At 39.0% G+C, this 19,538-nt stretch overlaps 1 protein-coding gene across 7 annotated transcripts; it reads left to right on the top strand.

Annotated features, from left to right (window-relative positions):
• Positions 1–527: 527 nt before the first annotated feature.
• Slik (Sterile20-like kinase) lies at positions 528–18,228 on the top strand. Of its 7 annotated transcripts, none has more exons than XM_025306399.1 (15): positions 528–898; positions 3,234–3,860; positions 3,960–4,124; positions 4,341–4,539; positions 4,734–4,864; positions 5,045–5,368; positions 6,789–6,834; positions 7,902–7,948; positions 8,403–8,487; positions 8,591–8,751; positions 8,998–9,521; positions 9,698–10,236; positions 10,687–12,923; positions 13,971–15,882; positions 17,573–18,228. In XM_025306399.1, exons 2-14 carry the CDS (start codon positions 3,702–3,704, stop codon positions 14,277–14,279), a joined length of 4,926 nt encoding a protein of 1,641 aa, XP_025162184.1. In that variant the 5' UTR covers positions 528–898; positions 3,234–3,701; the 3' UTR covers positions 14,280–15,882; positions 17,573–18,228. The 7 variants fall into 7 exon arrangements, with proteins under 7 accessions (XP_025162184.1, XP_025162188.1, XP_025162187.1 ...); XM_025306403.1 differs by having other exon boundaries at positions 7,893–7,948; positions 13,971–14,049; XM_025306402.1 differs by having other exon boundaries at positions 7,893–7,948; positions 13,971–14,058.
• The last annotated feature ends 1,310 nt before the right edge of the window (positions 18,229–19,538 follow it).

Below are 19,538 nucleotides of genomic sequence, written 5' to 3'. Positions count from 1 at the left end.
TGCGCGCATTTTTTATAGTATACGTGACATAAACTATAGATAAATGCGCGCATATGCGTGAAACGGAACGCACCCTGTGTCTATGGACCCACTGCATATATTTCATTTCTCGCCTTTCGTTGTGAGTCACTGCGCAGGCGTGCTCCGCAGGCGGAGCAGTGATTCTCATTCTTCTCGAGTCGGGATGCGTTCCGAAAGTTGCAAAAAGCGGGCATTTACTATTATGTCCGCGAGTGTACCCATGAACTTTTGCTGTACTCGTCAGTTCTATGGTCTGTTCTTTATAGCTGCACTGCTGAACTAGTGCAATAAGTTAGAATGAGAAAAAATATAGTTGTCTCATTTTAACTTATTGCACTAGTTCAGCAGTGCAGCTATAAAGAACAGACTCCTAGTTCTGAACCAATGCAGTTTAAATGCAGTACTAGTTCAGCTGAAAAGAACAAACCCTGTATGTCATGGCCGAAAATGTCGAGGATCCACGCATCGTGTGTACGGCACTGGCGACTCGGTACGTCACTTCCAGGCGTGGTGAAGCATCCGTGCGCGTATGCCTGTGTGCATCGCGCGTGCGACAGCTTGCGGTAGTAGTGAGTGGTGCTGAAAATGGCCGTATACGTGCACAGCTCCGCCGAGTTTACTGATCTTCGTCGCAGGAGATAGTCCTCGGATAGTCGCGGCGCACGATCAATCGTTCGTTCGCCCGCTCGCTCGCTCACGCGCGTGCAAGTAGTGTGCGTCGTACGTTCTCGATGAACGAGCCTGCGCAACGAGACGCTTCGTCGACCCGATAGCGGCTACATTCCGGCGGATCTTGCAGCGAGGGCGGGGGAAGAAGAAACGGTGTCGTATCCAGAACCTCGGCCAGCACCGCGCTTACGAACGTCGTACGGAGCAGGTAAGCAAAGAGCTTCTCTTTTCCTCCGTCTCTCTTTTTCTCGCGTGCATCTCGAGATGTTCCTCGTGAGATATCGTTGTCTCGCCATTACCGACGACGACGATGTTACTCGTCGCCGTTGCCTCAGCACGCGACCCACTCCGAAGCTGCACGCGGACGACGTCGCCTCAGCTAGAGCGATTCGTCCGAAGCAGCTTGAAGCCAGCAGTGGTGGCTACCTTTCTACTTGCATCAAGAGACAGCGAACGAGAGAGAGATAGATAAAGAGAGAGAAAAAGATGCGATGTTTCTACCCCTTCGACTACACTTTTTTGCACCTTCGTGTCTCCAACGACGAGGGCCTATATTCATTCTTCCAAGCGCGAAGAAAGGGGAAGGGGAGAATCCTAGGAACTCGCGGCGACCGAGAGCGACGGAGAATCGGCCGATCTGTCAGTTCGTCCGTCGCGGGTGACAATCGATAGACAGACTAATACCGTGGTACGTTGCGTACAAATACGCGCGGTTGTAATCGCATCGCGATCTCTCGAGTTTTAACGCCAGTACGTCGTCATCGACGTACGACTGTTTTTTAGTTTCCTCGTCAATCGTACGTCAACGGCCGTGCGTAGCCCGATTTCCCGCAGCGCGCTCGCGCGTGTTCGTATGGCCAAAGTCTAACCGCTTTCCTCGCGGATGGGCAGCCACGCGCATACGCGAGTGCGTGCGAGAGCAGGATTTCGGTAAATCGAGCAACGAACGGCGACGTTCACGTCGACAAGGCAGGCGTGACTTCTAAGGTTACTACTTGTCAAAATTGTGTCAAACCGCGTGACCGAATGGTCAACACCTGTCATAGACTCTTGTCCGATCTCTCTCTCCCTCCCTCTTCCTCTCTCTCTCCCCTTCTCTCCCTCCCCTTCTCTCCTTTCTCTCTCTCTCTCTTTCTTTCTCTCTCTCTCTCTCTCGTCGTCTCTGTCGCTCTCTCACCGTGTGTGTGCTTTTCATCGTTCCCTGCTCCTCGGTCTTTCATTTCGTCGGCGACTCCGCTCTTATCGGCCGTTACGCTGCCGCACTCGCCACTGCGTTTCCGTTTGCTGCATAATCGCTTTACCGTGAGATGTAAACGCGATCGAGGGGTAGCGGCGGCACTATCGATTACGAGCGACGAGCTCGGATGACGACGACAAGGAGGAGGACAACAGACCACCGTTTCTCGCAGCACTAAAAAAGATTATCAGCTCCGAAGTTCACACAAAGGTGGACGAGCTTGCATCTCGCTGCTTGCCCGTACACATTTTTATTTCCTTTACACCCGGCCTGTTTGCACGTAGGTCGTATCGTCTCACATCGGCGTCCGCGAGCTCGTGGCTTAATTGAATTTTCTCCTCGTCCTAACGACCGGACGTTCCATAAGTCTCACTGCCCACTCAAAATGCTTTCACGAGTTATAAGGAAATACTCGACGATCGGCGTATTTGACACTATTATTTCCTCCCCCTTTTCCTCTGTTTCAAGGGAAGCGAAGTGCAGTGTGTGTTGGTGTGTCTCTCTCTCTCTGTGTTTGCTCTTTGGAAAAGCCTGACTCTGTTTCGTCCTCTGTTTATTTTAAAGGAACGAAATAATTTTTTGACGGACGGAGTAGATAGTTTGAGAATAGAAACGTAGAATGTCATTTTGTTTGCAATTAGTCAGCCTTCCTCGCGGTGTTATCTGGAATTTTTCCTACAGAGATTTATTATACATTCTTTTGTATCCTTTCAAAGGCATCTGGTTGACGATAGTAATTTTTGTGCGCTTATCAATGATATCTAATTTTTCTAAAACTGCTGCTTTATCTGTCATAAATCATTACTCTTACACATATATATTTGTGTGTGTGTGTGTGTGTGTGTGTCGTGTTCTCTGTCTCTTTTAATAGATTGTTATCTCTGAAGAATATTACAAGCACATTTGTTACAAATTTATTAAAATTATATGTATATATGCAGGCACATTATCTCTCAATTTTAATCAACATAAAGATGAAAGTTTTGTCTGTGATGGAATGTTGCTCTGCTGACTCTGTCCTAGTTTTCTCTATCAATGAAATTTCTACATTATTCACCGCTATTAAAGTTGTGTTATGGGAACAAATGTGAAACATTATTACCATACATTGTACTAAGTAGAACAAGTACTCTTTAACTCTTCAATCTTCAATGAATTAAGTAGAGTGTAGTATAGAACTATGGATAAATCTGATCTATCTGAAATTATCTGGTGAGATCTAAAACAGTATCAGGGTAAGATAAAGTTCACACTGTTATTTACAGAAATGGTTGTTTAACTAACAAATTGTGTATCTCTGTTTCAGAATTTGATTCAGTATTCGCTCAGTATTCGTGATACAATCGTTGGAGATTATCAGCGATGGGTCGCACTCTTCTCATCTATATCTGCAACGATTCGGATACGACGATAACTGTGACTTAGAACCCCACAAAGATGCGGGAGAGATGTGGCACGATCCCTTGGTATCCAGCAGGGATCTAAAAAAGAAAAATATTGGAATAATGTGAACTTTGCGTAAAGTGACGCAGGAAGGGGACACATTGTTTTAAACACGTTACAGAGAGTGCTGAATGATAATAGTTATTGAGTCCTTCGCGAGCTCATTGAGTGAAGTTTATATTTTACTATAAATTTAATACACCATTGTTATATAATCGCTGTGCTTTGTATAGTAGACGGTGGTATTGTTGGGGGTGTACTCAGTGTGTTCAAATGTAATAGAAGCCTGGCTTGAGTGTACTTGCGAGTATTTCGAAATATAACCGCCAAAATGTCGTTCTTATCAAATCTAAAGAAGGCCTTCCACTTTGGTGGTAATGACGCGAAAAAAAAGAAATTATATAACAACATTAAAATGGACTGCAATCCGGAAGAATTTTGGGAAATGGTGGGTGAACTAGGAGACGGTGCGTTTGGCAAAGTTTACAAGGTAACATTGGATGAGAAAAAAATCTTTCCCCCATTTCATCGAGTTCGTTGCCTCTTTCTGATTGATTTATCTCATTTAATGATTTACTATTTACCATAGGCACAGCACAAGCAGTCCAATCAGCTTGCTGCGGCCAAAATGTGTGCCTTAGAGGGAGAGGATGACCTAAGCGACTTTATGATTGAGATAGATATCTTATCGGAATGCAAGCATCCTAATATTGTCGAATTACATGAAGCGTATTTTATTGAAGGAAAATTGTGGGTACGTTATGTTGTTTCTCAACAACAAATTGAGCAACTTATATTTTGATGTAACTGTTTGATCTATCAACTCTACTGTACTATATAGTATACAAGTTCTCATTTAATTATTTCTAGTATGAAAAGATCATATTTTTATAAAATTTTTATAAAAGTGTGTATTTTTATAAAATTAATCTCGATTACTTTGAAATTAAAAAGGAAAATATTTGCATAGATGTTGATCGAATATTGCGATGGCGGTGCTGTGGACTCTATAATGGTTGAGTTGGAAAAAGCACTGACAGAAACGCAGATCGCGTATATCTGTCAGCACATGACGAAGGGTCTCGCCTTCTTGCACAAGTCCAAAGTCATACACAGGGATTTAAAGGCAGGAAATGTTTTGCTGACTATGGCGGGAGGTGTTAAAATAGGTAAAAATTCCATCTTTGACCGATCTTTCGCTACACTGGACCTCTTTTGTTATAGCTTATTTTATCATATTATTCTATTGTAGCAGTTGATATTTTTGTGTTGTTTTTTAGTTACAATTGTTTATATTTGTTTTATAATTATGATCATCTTCCAATTATAATTGTTTCACAAATCAAAATATTTTTAATTGTAGCTGATTTCGGAGTATCTGCAAAGAACAAACATACTTTGCAAAAACACGATACATTTATTGGCACTCCTTATTGGATGGCACCCGAGGTTGTGTTGTGCGAAACATTCAGAGACAATCCTTATGATTTTAAGGTAGGCCACGCTGTATATCATATCGATATACACATATCACGTGTACATTATATCGAGAAAAACTGGGAAATGGTAAATGGTTTGAATAGGGGAAATGTAATTTTGAATTGAGCGCGCATATTTTTCATCCTTTGCGCGTAATTCAAAGTTTTACATACAGACGTAAACTTAATCGTTCAGGTGGATATCTGGTCTCTTGGTATAACTCTAATAGAGTTTGCACAAATGGAACCACCGAACCACGAAATGTCGCCGATGCGAGTGCTACTTAAAATACAGAAAAGCGATCCTCCGAAACTAGATCAGCCGGGAAAATGGAGTAAGGAATTTAATGATTTTATTGCTAAAGCACTTATAAAGGACCCGAGCTCACGACCTACAGCTGACGATTTGTTAAAACATCCGTTTATAAGCCGAAATTTAGATCCAAAACCTGTCAGAGATTTGTTGCTTGAATATAAAGCGGATGTTGTCGAAGAGGAATTAGTGGACGAGGAGGCGGAGGTAGGTTTTACTTTCTTCTACTTTCTCAACCTTATTCTTCTTATTCTCATGTTCTTTATGTACATGTTAATTATGCGAACCATGTGCGCGATAAAAGCAGAATATACGATTAGTCTGAGATAGTTTTCGATTCGTACAATTGAATATAAATAACGTGCGAAGATGCATTTCGTACTCGGGAAACGTACATCTCGCAATTATGCAGCCGCATATTCCTTGCATGATTCTTCAACTACAATCTAACACATGCGCTTTACGCGAAAGATCGTTTTAATAAAGTTTTTTCTCTTGTGCATTAGTTTCTACCGTAGATGCACTAAAACTGCATAAACAATAGTTTAACATCAAAAGCTTCATTTTCTCGTGGGGAATTTTATTCTAGTGCAAGGAGAGTCCGTATTTTCTTAACGCGACAGCATATGGTATATAAGCATGGTATACAGGGTGTCCCATTTTAATGTCCCACCCCAAATACCTCTTCAGTATTGAAGTTTCAAGGAAAATAATCTCAATAAAAGTTGTAGGGATTTAAGTATGCTACCTTATGATGACCTTGACTTTGACCTTGACCTCCATTTTCAAGGTCATTTGAAGGTCAACTTGTGTTTTTTAAATAGGAACCCTTATTTTTTATTACACTGTTTTTTTTCTACTAGTTAATTTGAACAACTTTTCTAAACATCTAAAACATTTTTTTTTGTCTAATATTTTTTGAAATATTTGAGGAAAATTTGATAACTTTTTCAATATTTAACTTACGATATCTTGCTAATTATTTGTCGGAAAAAAAAGTAGTACTAAACTTTCTTGCTTTACTTAGTCTCAAGAATATATTGTTATAATAGCGCCCTGATTTTTGTTAATTTGATGATTTTGAAATTTCCAAAAATCAGTAAGTTAATAAAAGTCAAGGCGTTATTGTAACAATATATTCTTGAGACTAAGTAAAGTAAGAAAGTCTAGTACCACTTTTTCTTCCGACAAATAGTTAGCGAGATATCGTAAGTTAAATATTGAAAAAGTTATCAAGTTTTCCTCAAATATTTCAAAAAATATTAGACAAATAAAAAAATGTTTTAGATGTTTAGAAAAGTTGTTCAAATTAAATAATAGAAAATAACAGTGTAATAAAAAATAAGGATTCTCATTTAAAAAACGCAAGTTGACCTTCAAATGACCTTAAAAATAGAGGTTAAGATCAAAGTCAAGATCATCATAAGGTAGCTCACTTAAATCCTTACAACTTTTATTGAGATCATTTTCCTTGAAACTTCACTACTGAAGAGTTATTTGGGGTAGGACATTAAAATGGGACACCCTGTATAATATCCATTTCATCGTCCAAATAGTTACACATACGGCTTTTTTATGATGCAAAATTAACATGTATACACACTGTTACATGCTTCCGTCATTATAGAAGGCGAAAAAAACGAAAAAACACAGAGAACAATATCAGCGAATTGGTAAGCTGCTTTTAGATGAAACATATATGTCTCATCTTAGCCTTGTCTACTTGTAAAGAGAACATTGGCAGAAAATAGATTATCGAGATAATTGTCGTATCCAGTTAGAACTAGTAGTTCCGACAAATGCTATGAAAGAACAAAAATGTTTGCTGATAAAAGGATAAATTTTTCCTTGAACAAGAGGAATAGAGATGACTGTTTATACTTATATAGCATGATGTCACTCTTTATTTGAATATTACAATGATGCATGCATTTAAAATTCGGATCTGTTAAGAACTTTGTTCTCATCTTGAATTGTCATCAATTGAGTCATTAATCCTAGATCAGTAATGACGAGTAAAATGCACGAATTTAATTCTGTCACTATTTAATTTTGAACATGTGGAACTCTCTAAATTTCTTGTAGCAAAACCTTATTCTAAATGAATAAACATCTCGAATGAATTAGTGGGTCCTGACTTTCTGTAAGAATGAATGAATATTTTAGTTGATTGGAGTAAGTTTGTTTCTGCGATGGTAAAATACATCAGAATTATTCTTTAATTTGGAGTGAAAAGATCCACTCATCGATTCAGAATACAGAATTTTTTGTATACGAATACAAAATTACTCGAATTCGAGTATTTTTATTATCATTTTATTCTTCAAGTAAAATTTTACTCAAGAAATTTAAAGAATAAGTTTATTAATTGTCACTATTAATCTTAATGGTAACACGCTCGTTCTATGTGTTTGAGTAACACTATATTACCATACATATATATTATCAACAAATTGACTTAAATCAAGTCATTTATAATTTGTAATTATTGTCCTTTTTGGTTTTACGTTTAATGTAGTTTTCATGTATAATTTTGAATGGGGAATTTATATTAGTCCGAGAAACGCGCTTGGTGTTACATATTGTCAAGTTAAAATTAAAAATAACGTTACTTATCTAGGATTGAGAATATATCTATAGGGTAATCTCGTAGTATAAAATATTCGACATATACATAAAAAGTATATCGTGTGATTATGATGAATGTGTTTGTGATAATGTAATTACTTTGGCTGTGCATGCGGTTCTCCTGGCCCTCGCCAGCCTCATTACCCCAATGCGTGCCAGGTTAGTAGTTTGCGCCGTTGCGTCATGTGTGACGACAGGATTAATACTAATCCTGAGTGAATCACGTTATACATAATCTTAAGGCATAACACCAATACATCAATATATGTCAATATGAGAGAGTTTTTTGTATGTCATGTTTTCTGTATGTCATCTACAGCATGGGATAGTATTCAATCATTCTCAATGCTCCATTCTGTCTTTAGACCAATAACTGTGTATTCTTCTTTTTTGCAACTGTTCATATATTCTTTCTATTCGAGTGATAAATTGTAAATTGTAACTGTAATCTGCAAACTCTGACATTAGTTTATATCCCTGTCAGAGTATCTGGCTACTTGATATCATGTCATTTGCGGTATGTAGTGAGGATCAAAAGATTGAGAATAGAGACGGAGCTCTTTCTTTCTTCGCTCCTTATATCTGTGAATTAACGTATGTATTTGTATTTCAGGAGCAACGCACATCTCAGCTTCCACTGGAGCTGGATCAAATCGTAGATGACTCCGCATCTACGCGCACTGATGCCGATGTTAAGAGTAAATATCACTCCTTCCTTCCTCCATGAGGAATATGTATCTGGCGTACATAACGCAATACACATTCTTATGTATACACATTCTCATCCTTGTTCATTTCCAGTTGCTGATAAAGAAAATCTCGTGGCATTACCTGCATTTGTGAAGAAGGAGGAAAGTCACAAACGCGAGATCAATCGGGACGGTGAGAAAGAGGATAAGAATAAGAGATTACGTAAGGCCGAGTCCAAAGAAAATATACAACAACCTATCGAGAAGAAACAGGTATACAAAATAATTTTTAGGTTTTGAAATGTTAAGTTTCTCTAAAAGAATCGGAAAATCAGAGCAATTTAAAGTCATATAGTCTGGACAGAGAATTTCATTCTGAAATGTTAAATTCTTTTGAGACTGACAATTGTGCAGAAAATTGATATTTTTCAACTTTGCCACTAAAAAGATATCCTAGTAGTTTTCAGAACGACGAGAAAGAGGAAAGATATATTAAGAACATAAAAATTATTTGCGCAGGCACCTAAACCACCGCCAAGCGAAACAAGTGAGCGTAGATTATCTCGAGATAAAGGGCCAGCGCCTCCACCACCACCTATGCGTCAAGATAGTAAAAACGAGGAGAAAGAGAATGGCTTGAAGGACCTCGAGAAAGTGAACATCGTGAATCTAGCGGACAAACAGAAATCTACTGAAGATAATAAATCGCAGCAAGTTAGCAAATTGCCACACAACGAAAAGATGGCAGATCAGCAAGCGACAAACATTAAGGAGCAAAGAAATTCGGAGGTAGAAGATCAAAACGATTTTATGGAGAGTTCTGAAAAGGTGAAAAAATTGGAGAGCGAAGACAGAGGCAAACTGCTTGACAATATTAAGCGATTCGAGAATCAACAAAAATTAATGAACAACAAATCGAGTCCTTCGAAGAAACAATTAGGCATAAATGAAAAGCGCAAATCGGCACCCGTTAAGCCAGAAATGATCGAGGATTTGTCGAAGATAATATATAATAAACAATTATCTTTGCAAGATAAGGATGAGTAAGTATTTTATATTCGTCTCTTTATTTTTATTACTTCTATTGCTTTTTATTTTTACTAATTTCTAATTATTTATTTCTTAATCTTCATTGCTAGCTTATTATTGGAGATAAAGTTGAATTCGAAATAATAAAAATGTCACGAATCTACTTATCACGAATGATATTTTAATTTAGAACCGAAAACAAACTGTCATCCGTTGACGATGTAACGAATTACAACTTACAATCGCGAGAGAAGGAAGACTATAAGAGTTTAGAGGAGAAACGAAAGTCCGTCGGGGAAAAACTGAACGCCGTATTGGAGAAGCGATTGTCTATGGACTCCAAGAAAATGACGACCAACACCTCGATGGAAACACTGAAGCACATATCGGTCGCGTCGACGTTCCTATCGGAGAAGAACAGCGTTAAAGCAAGCTCAACAGAGGATATCAAAACGCAATTCGGCGTAACAAAGACTGAGGGTCCCGCGAAGAGCCGCAGCGCGGGATCGTCCAGAAACGATTCTCTGGAGAGCTTCTCGGACGAACTGCACACGAAAACGGACAGCAGGAAATGGTCGAGCACGGAACAAGAGGATGCGGTAAGCTCGGATGACAAGAGCTCGGAGAAACAGGATTCCGGAATTAACGTGTCAGTAATCACATCGACGCCGATCAGAAGCAGAAACGGCTCGAGAAGAAGCAGCGGGGAAAACATAGTCGTTATTACAGGTAACAGTCAACTTTTTCTTAATATTCAGTCTAAAAAATAATATTTTAATACTATGTTAATAATGTCTAAAAATATAAATATTAATATCACACATTTCTATTATACAAATGTTTATTTCTGTTCTATTATAGAAAAGATTATTTCTGTTGTTTATTTAATTACTTTTTTTTTTCTTTTGACAAAAATACAATTATGTCAGTTGTCAGATATATGATCAATAAATGAAAACAAGCCTGTAAACGCCAAAATATCGCTTGCGTGATGAATCTTTTAATAATAACTATTTCAACGAAGTCTATAAGAACCGACATAAGATGTCAATTGTAATCAGTTTTCTTAATAATACTTATTAAAAAGCTGATTGCAATCTGTATCTTGTGTTGGCTCTTATAAGTTTGATATCTTATTGTTATTATTTTTCTTTCCTTACATTACAATATATGTTGCAGGGAAAACTCAACCTGAGCAGGAAGTACGCTTAAATACATCGACCGTCCACATTACTGCCGACTCGCCAGACTTGTCGAATAGTCTAGCGAGTAATATCAGCCAGATAACGGTTGTAACGACGCATCCGCCTGTGCTCGTGGATGCCACTTCGGCGACGACTGCAACAACGCCTCTTCCACGGCGCACTTCACCGACGTCGGAGGTCGTTATAGTCGCCAACGAGATGAACAAAACTCAAGTGAACGATAATTCAACCGACGACGATGGATTTCCTAGTCTGGATAGTCTGGAGTACACGCCGCAGGAGCAACCAATCATACTCACCGATGTGTCCAAGAGAATTGGCAAGAAGTTGGATGAATCGGAGGTCGTTATAGTGAGCCCCATCGTGGACGAACTCCAGGATACCAGCCATGTCTCCGTGGTCACGGTCGGTGACGACAAGGAACAGGTGAAGGACTCGTCAATATCCAAGAAGCATAACGTCATTCGCACTGGTTCTTCTCACAGTGATCTAAGCTTGAACGAAAGATCGAGTCTGAAAAGCGACAGCGGCGATGAGAGCGGCAAGGTGATAGTCGCCAGCACGACTGTCGAGTCGCCGGACGTGGACGAGTACGATAGAGGTGCGAAGAAGATGAACGGCTTGATCAAAAACGAAATACCGCATCACACCGAGGACAGGATCATAAAAGCGGTCAAGCCGAAGGAGATTAACGTCAAGGGTCTCAAGGAGAAGCGAGTTTCTCCGGACAGCTTCGAGGGTTCCAGGTCTCAGAGCGACTCCAGTTCCATCAGATCGCACACACCGAGCAAGAGCATCGACCGCTCTGATGCTGAGTCCATTTCCACTACGATCAGTCAAGACAGCAGAGAATCGAACAAGGAAAATCGCTTGAACCAAGCTCAGCAGACGGAAGCCGACGAGGAGGTAGTTCTGCGCCGTAAACCTGACTATAATCGTGAGGTGTCTTCTAGACCGACCAGGACGAAGGAGGACATACAGATGATGAATTTGAAGAAGAAGACGCGAAAGCGCACGAGGAAGTTTGAGATCGACGGTGTCGTGGTGACGACAACAACGTCGAAAGTAATCTACGGCGACGACGAGAACGGCAAGGTATACGACGACCAGATATTCCGAAAGCAAGAGCTTCGGGAACTAAAGATGCTACAGAAGATGGAGCAGAAGCAGTTCCAAGATCTCTCGCAGAAGGCCCAATTCAACAAGGACCAGCAAGAGAAACGGTTCGAACAGGAACGGCAGATCTTAGAGCGTAGCACGGAGTCCGATCTGGATGCGCTCGTGAGACAGCAGAGACAACAGATCGAACGTACGGAGGCGCAGCAAGAAGTCGATCTGAGACTGGCGTCCAAAAAGATCCGCAGCGAGCAGGAGAGGGAGCTGAAGCAATTCCGCGAGGGCTTGAAGCAAGAGCTGCGACTGCTCAAGCAAGAAATCGACTTGATGCCAAAGGACAAGAGGAAGAGCGCTTTTAAGATACGGAAGGAAAAGCTCGAGACCGAGCACGAGGACAGAGAGAAACTCTTTCTCGAGAAGCTCAACGAGAGCCACGAAATGTCGCTGCGGAGACTCTCTGACGGTTACCGAGAGAAGATTGCGCTGATGGAGCGGCAGTTTTTGCAGCAGAAGCAGCAACTGATGCGCGCCCGAGAAGCCGCCATCTGGGAGCAGGAGGAACGACAGATACACGAAAAGCAGCAGCTGCTCAAGCGGCAGCTCAAGGACATATTCTTCCTGCAGCGGCATCAGATGCTGATACGTCACGAGAAGGAACTGGAGCAGATGAAGCGGATGAATCAGCGGAAGGAGGAGGAGCTGATCAAGCGGCAGACGGTGGAGCGTCGGAACTTGCCCAAGAGGATCCGCAATGAGATGAAGGCGCGCGAAATGATGTTCCGCGAGTCCATGAGGATCTCTATGTCATCCGTGCTAGTGCCCGACCCCGATGCCGAGCGCGAGAAGCTGAAGAAATTCCAGGAGAACGAGAAGAAGAGGTATCGGGCGGAGCAGCAAAGATTCGAACTGAAGCATTCCAGGCAATTGGAGGAGGTAAGAGCGCAGAGCGATGCTACAATCAAGGAGCTGGAGCAACTGCAGAATGAGAAGAGGAAGATGCTGATGGAATACGAGACGCTGAAACTGAAGGAGCAGGAGGAGGCCTATGGTAAAGATCTTCGCGAATGGAAGGCGCAACTTAAACCCCGTAAGCAGGTAAATACAAAATCATCATGAGAGATACGGTAACGTCCGTATTCATTTCTCTTTTTTTTCTCATTTCTCTTGGAAGATTGCGTTTTCTTTTATATCCCGTCGATGTTTCTTTTGGGTGCGAAAATTGATCGTCGATGACCTGCTAATAATTGCCTCATAATTCTCTATTAGTTCGGCAATACGCTTTTTTTCCACTGTCGAAATTTCGTTCTCAACTTACACATCTGCTGTAATAACAGTGTGAAGATTCAGTTTGATCCGAAAATCGGTGCAAACCAACGCTGAAACGACGCAACGGTGACGAAACGCCTCTGTAAATCGATGCAACAGAGACGAACTCGATTGTCATCGAGTAAAATATTCGGCAGCAAATAGCGGTCAGCGTTGTGAGTCGAGTGAGGATAAAGGAATCATAAAAAACTCTTATTTTACAAACGTCCCAATCTCATCATTCGGACTCTCTTCGATAACAGTTACAGTAAGATCGAAAAGAATTTGTATAAAAATTATATAAGAAAATTAATGATAATTATCAACATACTTAATAGTCATTATTAATTCTCAAGTGATTTTTATATGAACGTTTTATCGTAACATGATCATTCAAGAGGATCGGAAATAATGGATAACCGAAACGTTTGTAAAATTAAACATTTCTCTCGTTGGTGTATTAAATTTCGCTCGGTCAATACAGCGCTGGCTCTTATTTATTCCCGAACATTTTACTTGACTGTGTATCTCTATTGATTTAACATCGATTGTCATTGTAATTCTTACGATATGAATCCGTCTGCTTTTGCATCCGGCGTCGCTTTGCGCGCAGAGCTTGACTCTTGCATGACTAATCATTAATAAATTAAAATCTCTGTCGAATCAAGATAAGAAACGTGACAAGCGCGGAATCGGTGTAAGAAATTGGCAGCGGAGAAGAGATATATTTAGAGCTCGATGCAGATCCAAGTGTCAAAGAAAAAATAAAAAAAAAAGAAAGCGTCGTGCCAACTCGCGACATACTGAAATGAGTCTTGATGTTGTACCTTGTTATAGAAAATAGAAGCTGATCTGGCGGCTGAAAAGGAAGCATTGGAAACACGCTACCGAGACTATTTGCCTACTTCTTCTTCTGGTCTTAGTGGTCTCTTTCTTCCCTTTTATGAATACTCACAATTCGCCGTGATTTCCAACCACTCTCGGAAGAGATCTCCACGCTTACCACGCTCCACTCCCAACTCCCCGTCGTTCACCATACCTAGAGTGTCGTTACGGATTACCGGTTCCGATCCCTCGGGCTTCACGAACGGCATGCTTTCGCGCAGCCACTCCAAGCCGGACTTAGTACCACCTGCCCGTAGATAGTACCCGTCTATCTAAATGTGCCTTTGATATGTTTTGTTTGTTCATGTATTTGTTGTTGATGTATCGTCCCTAGACAGGAGTAGGATGGAGGAATGTTTCAAACGCGTATATGTGTAATTATGAAACTGTACATATAGTCAGACCTGGCCTGGGTTTCAGCTCAATACACGCAATTACATGTGGATATACATATGTATACACATATATTTCTTGTCGTGATTTGTATTAGCAAAAAGAAATTTCTCTGGAGCCGTTCCTCAGTCCAGCGCGGTGTATGCTGAATTTCAAGACAGCTCGAATGCACTTCTTTTGAATGCAGCTCGGAACGCATTGCTGACGGCGCCTAATGGGGCAACTTTTTTTTTGCGAAACTTCTCAAAAGTCAAGTTCTCTCACTGAACATTTGTTGCGTTCGAAAAGAAAAAGGATGAACTGTTTTGAAAGTCAGCGTCTTTCCGCCCGCACGGAATGTCTGAATTTAGTGCAATTTATTTCAACACCAAACGACCGTATAAATTCGTGTTGTTTTGTAAACATATGTATATAACATTTTTTCTTGCTTATGTAGCACACTTTCCGAATCATATGCAACTACATAACTAACGGAAACTTCCTTGCTTTGCTCTCACTCTGTACGCTGTTTTAACGGTAGTACAATAGCGCTTTGATTTCTGCTTATGTCGCTATTCGAATATAATATGTATTTTGTATTCGTCCACAGAGAAAGGGGGAGAATCGTTGATTTGGGAAGCTGATAAATAGTTATAGCATTTATGTAAAATCTACATGTAGGACATGCACAATTGAAATAGAATCATGTTGCGCGACGTAATGGCAGATTGATCGATTGTCCTTATCCAACAATGAGGAAAAGACAGATAAGATTCTCGTTATCTGTTAATCTACGATAGATCTATAAAAAAGATTTCGTTTGTTGTAGATAAATATGTATATTATGTCTCAATTTTATCTCGCTTTCATAAACTGTAATATTGTGCTGCTAATTTGAAAGGAAATCCGATGATAAGAGGAGGAAAGTGCGATTCATTGATTTCTATTACATATTAATGTAGAATTAGGTATTAAGATTTTTGAGGTAGATTATTTATTAGAACAAAAACGAGATGTAACATGCCGAAAGTGGCAGATGTAATAGTGTAATCCGTAGTGTATGTATCCTTATGTTTATGTTGGAACACAGATTCAAGTGTTGTATGGTTTCGTCTGCATATATTTCGATATAATCACCGTGTCGTAAGTCATGTCGCTTAATTACGAGCTTAAACAGTTAATTTACGGAAATAACAGGATAAGTGTTGCGGTTACCATGGGCTATGTGTGCTACAGTTAGTGGAAGTAACGTGTAATGAGCGGTTTCCTTGAAGAGGGTTCCGTATGGTTGTTTAATAATAGCATATATTATACACACACACACACAAAGAAAGAAAGCGGGAGACATACACAGACAGACATACATATATAATATTCTAGTTTATATTACAATCCTTGCAAATGTAACCCTCCACAAAAGAAACCCCCGTGATAGAATTATAAAGAGATTCCACAAATTGGATTTCAAAGCTGTGCACAGAGTAGTCACAAGGTTAGTCTACAATATATTGTTTGTAAGACGTTGTCGGTTGATACATTTCAGACATGCATCTGACAAAAAGAGAAAAAGAGACACATTTTGTAACTATAATATCCAGGATATTACTGAATATCTCCACACCACATACACACATACTCATCTATGTTCCCCAGCCATGTTCTCGCTATGTTGTAGAAGAAAATTCGAAACGTTTGACGTTTACTATGATTTTTAGTTGATTTAGTTGATTTCATTATTATATGCATATGCGCGCACTCATATCTACGAATAAGCTATAGCTAAGGGTGAGACATTAACCATTACTACTTTGCACACTTCATTAATAAAAAAAAGAAACAGAGTAACTTTCAAATCTTTCAAGCTATTCCATCTGGAAAAAGGAGCTATAAAACGATTGCTTTTGCACCACGTAATTTCTTTTAGATGAATTTAATATTTAGATACATTTTGTTTTATAAATCATATATATATACACACACACACATATATATATATATATATATATATATACAGGGTGTTCCATTTTAAATCCCCCAGGCAAATATCTCGAAAAGTATGGAAGATATGGAAAAATATTTCAGATAAAAGTTGCATCGTTTTAAGGGGGACATAAAACGACTATATCAGTTTGTTTACAGATAACGCCACTTTCGAGATATTCACTGATCGTTATTTTTCTTAAATGGAAATCCCAATTTTTTATTATATCATATTTTTCTATCAATTAATTTGAACAACTTTTGTCTGAAACATTTTTTTATTTGCCTAATACTTTTTAAGATATTTAAGGAAAACTTGGTAACTTTTCCAATATTTAATTTACGATATTTCGCTAACTTATTGTCGAAAGAAAAAATGGTACTAGACTTTCTTACTCTATTTAGTTTCAAGAATATATTGTTATAATAGCATCCTGATTTTTATTAATTGATTAATTGATGATTTTGAAATTTCCAAAAGTCGATAAGTTAACAAAAGTTAGGGCACTATTGTAACAATATATTTTTGAGATCAAATAGAGTAAAAAAGTCTAGTACTTTTTTTCTTCCGACAAATAGTTAGCGAGATATCGTAAGTTAAATATTGAAAAGGTTACCAAGTTTTCCTTAAATATCTCAAAAGATATTAAGTAAATAAAAAAATATTTCAGACAAAAATTATTTAAATTAATTGATAGAAAAAAATGGTGTAATAAGAAATTGGGGTTTTCATTTAAGAAAAGTAATGATCAATGAATATCTCGAAAATGGCGCCATCTATAAACAAACTGATATAGTTGTTTTATATCCCCCTTGAAACCATACTTTTGTCTGAAATATTTTTTCATATCTTCCATATTTTTCGAGATATTTGCCTGGGGGATATAAATGGGACACCCTATATATATATAGAAAGAGAGAGAGAGAGAGAGAGAGAGAGAGGTCGGGTTTAAATTTTTAGATACATCTTCTCCTATTTTGATATATATTTTGAAAATAAGGTTCAATGTAGTAATAGATATTACCTCACTCGGTATGTTCACCCTTCTGCTTCTAATTACAATATTCCGGAAAGGATAAAAGATTTATTCTTAAATTCCATCTGTATTGCCAATTTGTTCACACGCTAAATCATCACGTTATATTTTCGTTCGATGTGCATGAAGAGAATAGCCCTCTAATATTTCTCGTTCGCATTGCAGAAACTTGAGGAACAGTTCGCGTTACAATTGGAAGAACAAGAGGCGATCTACGGACCCAGCGCGATACCGTTGTGCTTGCCGGCCGATCTTCCGGACTTAACACACAATACGACTGAGTCTACACGTAGCTCGTTGTCTTCTGTGAGCGAAGGCTGATAAGAACGCCGACCTCGTCGAGAATGTGGATGCGAATGTGTATAATTTGTACAACTTAGCCGAAAGTTGGAATCGTCCTGTGACGCGCGGGCGAGTAGTCGATACTTTTTCGCGATTACGGCTTATGTATGTATATATTGCAAGAGAATTTGTTGCTCCGGAATTACATTTCGACCTAGACGCGGCCTTGAAATTTTTACACACGTCAATTTGTCATCGAGGGTCTTGCTTTCCTGATCTTTCTGAATCCATATTTAAAAATACGTTGCAGAATTGTGAAAAATTTCGTAACGTGCAGCATAAATTTGGATTTAACATGTTCGTTCTGCCAGGGTTTATTTGCGAAACATACCCTCCGCATACATTTCTGTTTTTTATGTAATTGTATAAAGCAGACTTAGTTCATTTATGTTCACATAAAAAGAAAAATTATCGTTGTTCAACATACGTGTGATACTGATCTCTCACGAGAAATCGACACGTTACACGTATCACGATAGCTAACGAACGCATGTTATGATACAAATATGATTTTTTGAAAATATGGATTTCGAACGATCTAAAGATGAGTTCTCCGACTCCCAAGGTATCTCGCTGAAATCTGTATTTCGTAAGCGAAATACCATCCAAGCGTCCAATTGGGGCGTCAATTTTTCAGGTATGATACTGCGAGTTTCCAAATCCTAAGAAAAAAGAATACTTTACAAATTATCATCGCGGTAGCCACTTAATGAAAGTTTGCAGAGGATATTTCATATATAAACGATTATGCTGCAAAAGCCAGTTTGATACTAGGAGTATTTTGTCGGAGGAATATTTGTATAGATTGTTATTATATTTATATACTGTGTGAGAGAGAGAGAGAGAGAGAGAGAGAGAGAGAGAGAGAGAGAGAGAGAGAGAGAGAGAGAGAGAGAAAGTACGTTGTGGTACACTTAAAATCAATCCGCCCACGTCGATCTTGGAGTATCGCGTTGCGTCTTATTGTAGTGCTGAGAGCATTGACAATAATACACATACTCCGCTGGATGTCGAGCATACTTCCTTTCGTACGGGAGTTAACTCCGTTAACTGTCAGCTTAACCAGTAATAATACTTTTAAGAAAGAAAAAGAGAGGGAGAGGGAAGAAGACAATTCACCGACCACCGTTGCGTATGTACGTATGTTTATAGAAAACTTCTAACAATTTTTACAGTTATACGCAATCCCGCAGACCACGGAATATGTATATTTTCTACATTTTAACGAGTATTATAATATTACTAATCGGCCCACTCTATGGATCGACTGCCGCCGCAGGGGTGTGTCAGAAATTTGTAATGTTGTTATATGTAATTATAATAAATAATAGCGGTAGAGAGAGAAAAGAGAGGAAGGGGGAGAGGGAGACGGCATACAATATCGGATCGCCGGACTTGTTTTAAAAATAACGATTTTCGAGATATATATATATATATATATATATAGAAAGAGAATCACTTTCGGGATGTACATGGTAAAGTTCATGTAAGCGCGTGTTAAGCCGTAGTCACCATGTTCGATTAGTTACGTTATTTATAATAACGAAAGTTTATATTAGTAGTAACGCGAGTATTCTACTTCAGACGAATATTTTAGTAAAGATCCGTGAACTCGGATTACTTTGTTCCTTAGATCGCCGTTTCCTCTTGCTGTATAGTAGCAATCTGTACAATTACATATTTGCAAAGTTATATACATTATCTAATTATGTTATAGATCAATTATATATATATATATATATATATATATATATATATATATGTATATGTATATATATATACATATATT

The sequence above is a fragment of the Harpegnathos saltator genome, unplaced genomic scaffold, assembly GCF_003227715.2.
Source record: "Harpegnathos saltator strain DR-91 unplaced genomic scaffold, Hsal_v8.6 scaffold779, whole genome shotgun sequence".
NCBI classification, from domain to species: Eukaryota; Metazoa; Arthropoda; class Insecta; order Hymenoptera; family Formicidae; genus Harpegnathos; species Harpegnathos saltator.
This window is presented reverse-complemented; position numbering and strand designations above follow the sequence as displayed.

What these genes read in the sequence shown, in the direction of transcription:
- Slik (XM_025306398.1), top strand. Translation starts at nt 3,702, where the DNA reads ATGTCGTTCTTATCAAATCTAAAGAAGGCCTTCCACTTTGGTGGTAAT. An exon ending in TAGTGGACGAGGAGGCGGAG is followed by an intron (nt 5,369 to 6,788) that starts GTAGGTTTTACT and finishes CCGTCATTATAG; the next exon opens with AAGGCGAAAAAAACGAAAAA. An exon ending in AACCTATCGAGAAGAAACAG is followed by an intron (nt 8,752 to 8,997) that starts GTATACAAAATA and finishes TTATTTGCGCAG; the next exon opens with GCACCTAAACCACCGCCAAG.